General features: G+C 45.5%; 1 protein-coding gene across 2 annotated transcripts in view; it reads right to left on the bottom strand.

The window, feature by feature from the left end:
* Positions 1-1,001: 1,001 nt before the first annotated feature.
* Positions 1,002-8,806, bottom strand: part of TNFRSF11A (TNF receptor superfamily member 11a) — a 28,692-nt gene continuing 20,887 nt past the window's right edge. For both annotated transcript variants that reach the window (XM_082044857.1, XM_082044858.1), the window contains exons 9-10: positions 7,457-8,318; positions 1,002-4,178 (exon numbers count right to left, since the gene is read on the bottom strand). In XM_082044857.1, the coding sequence (XP_081900983.1) occupies positions 3,799-4,178; positions 7,457-8,318 (1,242 nt within the window). In that variant the 3' untranslated portion in view covers positions 1,002-3,798. The remainder of the gene's footprint in view (positions 4,179-7,456; positions 8,319-8,806) is intronic.

Raw genomic sequence — 8,806 nt, 5'->3', positions numbered from 1 at the left:
GAAACCCCTGACAGCCTGTCAAATACACTTTGATTTTCCAGTGACTATTATTAAGTGTCTATTAGTAATATATATTACATACTCCAGAAATAACTTTTCCACATGAAGCATTTGCAGCCTTTTTACCATATCCAGTATGATGTGCAGGCACAAGTGGATTCTCCAGTCATTACAGATGTCTTTTAAGGGTGGTGGTGAGGAGGCATTACTGCCCCATTTGAATGGAGGTATCTGTTAAAACTATAGCTTTATTAAATACTTGATTAGCACAAAACCATCCTTCACCAGGGTTCTGTTTTGTAGTAGACACAGGAGTGTAGTTGCTCAGATATCAATATGACAAAAGGAGGGGAACCTGAAATGGGCAAGTAGAAATTACAACATTTTAGTGATGCTACTCCCACATATGCTGTAAGCCTTGCAGAGCAGTTCCCAATCTCTACATGAACATGTAGCAAAGGACACAGATTAACAGCAGTTACTGTCTATATTGATCTTTAGTGCCATATTGTTTTTCATAGGGATAAGAAGGGCTGCTCCAGTGTCCCTAAGCAAAGATTGCTCCTCGTTTTCCCATGGTTACATGCAGAATTACTGCTGCCCTTCAGGCCTGAAGTGGCTGAGTTTCAAGAGCATGCAGTATATTTGTCAAGGATAATGCATGTTGTGACTCCTCAGACTGAGAGAATTGTGAAAATGCATGCTGTGCAGGAGGACACTTCGGGCATTAGTTGGAATCACCGCCCACTCCTCAGCAATAAGGCATTTCACATCAGATCTATGAGAGTTCCTGTTCAGTTGCACATGTGTGCATGAATGTGCATCATTGTGGCACATACTGGGGAAGGGAAGCACTTTTTGTTAAAACACACATACAAAAAATATTACAAAAGCCTAACCAGGAGTGGTTTTATATTTTTTTTTTTTTTTTTTTGGCAAAATAAGCATAGGCATATAGTAATATATTTTATTTTCTCCACTAATTTGAATAAAATCTTCACTTTTTCTCAAGTAGATCTTTAAGATTTTTATTATAATTAATTGTGTGTATTACAATAGCAGCCAGAAGCCTTCACATTAGTGCCTATTGCATAGGGCCCTGTTGTACAAACAGATGTTAAAAAACAGCCCTAGCTCCAAACTGACAATAAAAGAAATCATGAGGATTTGGGGTCCATGTCTAAACATTCAGCCAAAGACCCAGGGAACACGCAGCATGCCGATGGGTGTGATATGGTTTCTTCACCTTTGGGTAGACTCTGGAGGAAAAAAAAGAATCTAATCTGTTGGCCCATCATGTTTGCTGTAAGGGAGCAGCCATGCTTGCTGATGATTCTAGTTTCAATCTTTGCTCGGTCACTGAGGACACTTAGGAAACTTCTAATTGTCTTCTCTGAAATCAGGATTTTGAGCCTGCTCTCTGGTGATGGATACAAACTAAGGGAAGAAAGAAGCTGCAGAGGGAGAAGGAGGAGACAGACCTGCAGACAGGTAGTTTACCCAGAGCTGAGCACAAAAATCCGGTCCCTCCTGTCCTGTACGTGGGGCTGGTTGAATGCCTTCTGGTGGGGCTGATGTCCGGGATGAGTGCTTTCCAGAATAACAAGACTGAAAAAATGAAGATGAAGTGGGAAAATATCTGCACCATCTTGCACGGAGGTGATGGTGGCTCTGCTTCCTTGTCCCTACTGCACCAATGGCTAGGGGATAGAGAATTAGGCCAGAAGCGGCTAGAAAGAGGTTGTAAAGGATTCAGCAGGAAAGACAAAAGAATACCACAGATAAGGGTGAGCCTCAGTTACACACCTTCAAAGGAGCAGAGGTAGCTTGAGCCATCACTGAATGGGACAACCCACCTGCCTGGCTGAGTCTAGGCTAGGATGGTCTAGTTTTCTGAAGGCCATGCCGAGGTGAAAGGAAGATGGGTTGTTCATGCATCATATTTGCCAGCCACTCAAGACAGAGGTTTGCATGTCTGTGCTGAACTTTATATGCCAGAAATATAAATAATGCAGAATTGTTCTCCTGAGAGGCGAAGGTGGCTAAGCCCATCCTATTGTTTTATGGATGAGAAGCTCATCATGACACAGTGGTCACTTTGTCAGCTTTGTAGATGCTCTTCACCCACAGAGCAGTACTACTGCAAACAGAGCAGCTATGCAGTGAACTCCTCAGCTTTAAGAACCTCCCCAGAGAGGAGCCCTTCTTACCAGAGATCTCTTCCATCAGAGTAGATGAGATCACACTAGATAAGAGATCCCTTTGCCGTCCGGCAGGAAACACAGCACTGACCCTTCTGAAGGCTCAGACTGAAGATAGCCTCCAGCAGCACTCATGTGTGCAGGAGAATGTCAGAAAATTACCCCTTGTCAGGAAATCATTATAAATATTATCTTTTTCTCTTGGGAGTTCCTTGAGTCTCTGCTCTCTTCACCTCTCTCCACAGTGGCTGGTGGAGGAGGCTGCAGGATACAGGACCTGAACCAAAGCCAACTGAGAAGCTGAGACTCTCTTCTAACTACAAGTGCTGTTATTATTTAAATCCGACCCTTTGGTGCTGCTGCTCATCAGTTCTCAGTGTGATAGTGGCTACGCTCTGATTTCAACTCAGACAGGCTGAGCTCTGGAAATAGCTTCATTCTACCTAAGTTAACTCTGCTTACTAACAAAAATATCAGAGGGAATGGCAAAATTGTTCAGGCAGATGAAGGAACATGTCTTTGACCCTGACTAAAATCTCTGGTTTTGGGTAATCCTTCCCTCTCCTATCACTCAGAAAATGTCCACAGCTGGTTATCATAGATCCTTCCTTTACCTGCTAGCAGTTCTGTGTGTCAAACTTCAGTGTGGTTATTCATGGAGCAGTGTGCCAGGCACACATCACTCTCACCTTCAGGGCTATGACTTCCTCAGGTGAGGTGTAATAAGTCAGAGACGAATCAAGAGTCCAAAACTAAATGCTCTTTCCTCTGGATTACTCTGATATGCTTCTAAGGCATGCCAGCTCTATTTTGCCAGTTAATGCTCGCTTGGGGCAGCACTACACATATCCATATCTGCAAAATAATAAGGGGCACACCAGGATCTTGGCTCTGGCACTGGTTTGAGACTGGAGTGTCCGCTTCCTTGGGGAAAGATGGGAAGGGCTGATGCCACCCATCCGGTCCCAACAGGGAGGCAGATGTTGGCAGCAGCACTATGCTTAGCGGCAGACGTAGCCACCCCTTCCCTCCACCACCAGAGGCATCGAGGAGGCCCAAGACCCAGCAAAATAGGTGCAACTTAGTGGCAAAAAGAAAACCCCAAGGTAGAGCTCAGGGGTGCCTTTCAGTGCCGACCTCCACCATGTCACCCTCTGGGAGCACCCCACAACACTGCTCTCCACAGAGTCCCTGTCCCAAAGGATCTCCTCAACTCTCCTTTGTCGTTTGCCGGGAGAGGTGCTAGGGACTGGGGGGTAGCGGGGAGCCCATCGCCTCGCGAGGGAGGCAAGGGAGCCCTGCCATTGCTTCTGCAAGGGGGGCAGCATGCCCGGCTTCCAACGTGTGACTGTCCTCGCTGGTAACCTCCTCAGTGAGAGCATCATCACCCGTAACCAGCTCAGTGAGGGCACCACCACCAGCATGTGCACCACAAGGGTCCTTCCCAGCTGTAAAATTTCCCGGGAGACACCCAGAGGCAGCAACAGTCTCTGAATCTGTCACGACACCCGGGATATCGGCAGCCCCATGGCAGCCCCACACCCCCTCGTGAGCTGCCTGTTGGCGCTGAGGCCCGTAGCAAGGACACCGTCTCGCCTCAGTTCAACACCTTCTCTGAGAAGTGTCCCAGCTTCCCCTCCTCCTGCACGGGCTGTGATGCCTGGCCGTGGCGGGACAGTCCCCGCTCCTGGGGCAGAGTTCCTGGGGGCCACCGGGGCCCCCAGCTCCCCACTGGTGGGCAGCTGCCCTGCAGCTCGGCACACTTCTCCTTGTAGTGCTCGGTGTTGCCCGCAAAAGTCTCGCAGCGGCTGAGGTTTTCCTCCTGCACGGGGCTGCCCACGTTCTCCTCGCTCGGGCCCGAGGCCGCTGTCCCCTCCTGGGAGTTCTGGCTAAGGTAGACAACAATGATGTCGCCCTTGAAATTCATTACTTGTCCACTTGAGATAAAGGTGGAGTTACTGTTTCCAGTCACATTTCCTGGGGAAGGAGGGGGGAGAAAAGAAGACACGTGTGATTAATATTTTCTCCTCATGAGATGGATGCTTAGCACAGTGAACTTAGTCCGCTGTGGTGGCTTTACTCTTGTTCCATTACTTTTTCCCCGTGACACGGGAATGCTCTTATAATCAATGCCTTCCACTGGACCTTTTCATTATTTCCACCTCTGCCTCCTCAGGATGAAGCCTGTCATCCATGGGAACCTGTCTGGAAGGCTTGGAAACATTTTCTCTCTCGATTGTGCTCCGGGAAGCAAGAGAGAACATGACAACCTCATACTCCCCATGCCACTTGGTGCATAAACTGCCTCTGTCTGCAGTTTGTGGAGAAATGGTCATCATTCCTAATTATGAGACTTTTTTTTTTGAGAGAGTCCCAGGCACCACATTGTTTTGGTGGTGTGTTTTATTTCTTGTTTGTTTGGTTTGGTTTTATTTTGTTTTCCTTTTTGTTTGTTTGGCGTTTTTTGTTTGGTTGGTTTTAGTTTTATTTGTGTGTGTGTGTTTTTGTTTTGTTTTGTTTGTTTCCTGCTGTGTGGTCTAGGTAGCAGGCTTAGTGAATAAATACTGAAAGACTTAACATCAGACCATACAGTCACACAGTGTCCAAATGACACAGAGCTTATACAATTATCTTATATTGTCCTGATCCTCCACACTGGTACACTCCGGTACTCACCTAGTGCCCTCATGAATTTACTTGGATATACACTGACTCGATTGAAAATACAGAGTCTATATTATAGCAACCTAATGGAGTTACGGTTTCAGTCAGCCTGCCTGCGGTTAGAGATTTTTCAGCATAAATTCAATCTTTCTGCCATTCAAGGAGTGGGTCACTGACTCAAGTGACAGCAGGAACAGGCTCTGGGAATTAATAAATTTCCCTCAGAGCAGAAAGAAAATAACTGAGAACATACTTTCAACAACACTACAGCAAACTTGTTAAAGTTTGAAAATTAAATCAACCGAAGCAACCAAGTACAAAAAAAATATCTTCCTAGGCTATGAATGTTCTTCCTAAGAAATGTATTTCCTGCTATTCTTCACTAAATCATTACTCGCAGATTGATCTGACACCTTTTAGACATTTTGTGCCTTTCCTCATTACGTTCCTCAACACTTGAGATGTTCCCATTTCCATTGCAGCTAAGCATGGCCCAGCACAGAGAAACATCACTTTTCTGGCAGCCGCAGGAGGTTTGCACATCAGCAATGGACACTGGGCTCCAGCAGTGCTGAGTTAGGACCTGTGCCTGCTCACAACCCAATCTGGGCAGCACTCTAGCATCTCTGTAATAGCTCCCCTCAAACAATCCTATTTATTTTAGCTAAACCACTGTGTTGCTAGCCCATTGCTTGCTTTCCAAGTGTTGTTGATTAACATGAGGTGTCAATACGAGTTTTCTCTGTGGGAGTTTTTTTCCCTGCTGGTTGCTTCCCTGGTGTTCGATTTGGTCCGGCTGTTTGCCATCAACACAAAGGTAGTCATGGACAGATGCTTCATGCCCTGACTGCCTCCAGGTTTGGGGGGTTGGAGGAGTGCTCAAAGGCTTACCTCCATCTCTGGTGGTGACCCCTGTGAATGCCACCTGTCCAGAGGTTTACTTTGGTCCTCTAAGACTGTTTTACAGAAGGGACAGAGTTTGTAATTCGTGTTGTCATTTTGAGGTTCACTAACCCACACTCTCATGCTGCGCAGAGCTCAGTCAGTACCTGCTGGCAGTCCTGCCTTAAAAAATGGCAAATTGGGAATGCTGTATCTGTGGTCAGGTTTCACCAGATGGCACTAGAGCATGTTCATACCCAAAGGCACAGATGCAATTAAAATCCCAGATAAAGAATTTTGCTGCAGATCTAAGATGGCACTTTCTAGCACGTCACATAAATCCGAGCTCTCCTGTTTGCCATGTTGTTCCTTAATGTTTTCTTTTCCGCTTTGTGTCAGATTTAGAAAGAAAAGCAGTACTTCTGCAGTGCCCAATATGACTTGACTTCCAGTTTTATGTCAGAGTCACCTTCCAACAACAACAAAAAGATAAGCTGTGCCCTCTTCACTACTGCTGAATTTTGTACAGACCAGGCAGTGAAACTGTGTCAGGATTTCAGGAAACTGAAGCAGCAGAAAGAGTATCTGCTCTTAGAAAGATGAACACTACATGCTTTCAGATTCCCACATGGCATGCACATTGAGAGGGGAAGGCCTTCAGAAGGGTTGCTTTTGGGCTTTGGCAGACTAACAAGAATGTGTCCGTAAGAAACTTCAAGGCATTACATGGTTTTAAAGAAGGGCAACTGCTTACGACTGCTGTGCGTATTACAGTAATACTTAGATGTCCCAGTCAAAACTAAGTTCTCATTACGCTTGGCAGTGCATCCACATGAATAAAAATAGAGAATCTGACTTTAAGAGATTATAATCTAAAATGTCTAATTAACAAATGACAGGCAGATTGCAGACTTTTATTAAAAAAAAAAAAAGTCTAAGGGAGGAAGGTTTCATCCAGAAAAGGTTCATAACTTCCCTTCTGCTAGTTTTGCTTCAGTGATTTTTTTTTCCTGCTTTCCTTTGACAATTTTGATATATTTACTCTATTAGTAAATTGGTGACAGTGTTTCAGAGTTGTTTAGGGGACAGAGAATTTGTGAATGGAGAAATGGTGTCTGTATGAAATTATTTTAGGTGAACGCTTGTATTCTAGCAAATTAAAAAGAACTAAAAGCAGAAAATTTAACAATCTCTTAAATGAGTCATGGCTACCAGGTTAGCGCTCCAGCTCACTGATTGCCACATAAAATATAACTGGAGTTAAACCTAATGGGAAAAATGTGTGTGGAGACTGTTGAATGGAAAACTGTCTGGCTGAGCATCATGCATCCTTTCTTGACTCAGCCTCTGGGTCCCTATACTCTCCTCCTTCTAAGTTTTCTCCAATACACACACCTGCTATCACCAAAATACTTCAGTAACAGAATTGCCGGGCCTTTGTTGTGACAGCCAGAAAAGTTGATCTACGTTGCTGGTTAGATCAGGGCAGAATGGTGGTCCCTCACAGTCCTCATATTATACGCAGAAATGACTACAAACCAAATGGCCTTAGTATTTCAGCTTTGTTTCTCAGATTAGCTTCAGGGCAGTTAAGTGAAAAGGCATCATTTCATTCTTCTCCCCTTCTCCTAAATCAGACTGAATAAAACTGTGCCAGCGCAGAGAATAAACCTATACGACCATGTATGGCTCAAGCCTAATGGGCTTACCAGATGCTGGAGGGAGGTCTGAAGTGCTGCTGTTTGTCCCTGAAGTGCTTCTGTTTGTCCCTGAAGTGCTTCTGTTTGTGTTCTGATACTTCATGTTTGTACTGTCTGAAGATGCATCTTCCACACTGTGATCACTTGCTAGATTGCTCTGACCAGCAGAGAGAAAATTCAAGCCACAAGTGCACTGTGCATTGGATCCAGTTCCTGGGGAGGTGGAGGCACCATCAGCTGCAGCACAACAGGGTTTGCTCCACTTTTTGGGATATTCCCTGTATGAAATGCCACACCTCACACAGATCTTTTCTGAGTCATAGTTCGTTGCAAAACGATCTGTGTCTTTGTTGCCTGTTTCCTTCAGGCAACTGTGGCCCTGTTGGCAAGATTTCTGAAGAAGTTTGTCCGTGGCAGTGTGTGCCCCACCTGTGTCAGAGGAAGGGTGAAAGCCTTGAGAGACTGATACGTCCTCTGTGCTCCCAATCCCAGAGAAGTACTGATTTAAGCTGTCATTCTCCCCTGCCTCCATCGGTTCTGAAAACGATGATACGGCTTTACTGGCAGTCCGACTCAGTAAAGATAAATAATCAGTGGTGTTGAGATCCTTATCCATGTATTCATCTTCTGTGGGAACTGGTGGGAAATGGTCGTCATCATCAGGCTTGGTTACCACAGAAAGCTCTGGGAGGTTCCCTCCCGCCTCACACGGCGCCGTGCTGGGGCTCCCGTTCCTGCAAGGAGCGTGACCACCGGTGCAGCATGAGATTCCAGGGGCAGGAGGGCCTGTGGGGCCCAGGAGACACATGTCTTCAGAGGTCTGGGGATCAGCAGCATTTGTGATGTTCACGGTAACGTCTCTGGAGGGCTCCTGACAGAAATTCAAAATAAAAACGAGTTTTATGAACAGGTCAGCAGTAGGTTATTTTCTAGATGAAGAAGGAATAGGCAGATCTCAGTTCTTCCTCAGCGTGGAGCTGCTGAGGTTGAACAGCACCACTACATTTGAGTCTTGAAGTGTAATTCTGTTCTGCTGTAAAACTGTGACCAGTGATGCTGGGCTCAGCCAGTGATCAGAAACTGGGGGGCAATAACATTTAATTTTGGGAGATGACTATTCCTAGTTCTTAAGAAGAGACTGAAGAGTTAATAAATCTAGAAGAGTCACTAGATTCTCCTGTTTCTTATGGACCATCAGTAAGACCTTCCTAACTGCTTACAAGGTTTGGGAACCCCCTGAATCATCTATATGTCTGAAGGGCTGTTGATTTGTGAAGACCTTACCAGGAGCAAAATCGTTATTATCAGTAATGCTGACCTAGTAGAGAGCAGTGTAGGGGAAAGGGACCTGGGGGTCCT

This window comes from Streptopelia decaocto (genome assembly GCF_964273445.1).
Source record: "Streptopelia decaocto genome assembly, chromosome: 2".
Taxonomy (NCBI): Eukaryota; Metazoa; Chordata; class Aves; order Columbiformes; family Columbidae; genus Streptopelia; species Streptopelia decaocto.
Note: the sequence above shows the minus strand (reverse complement) of the source record. Positions and strands in the feature narration are given on the sequence as shown.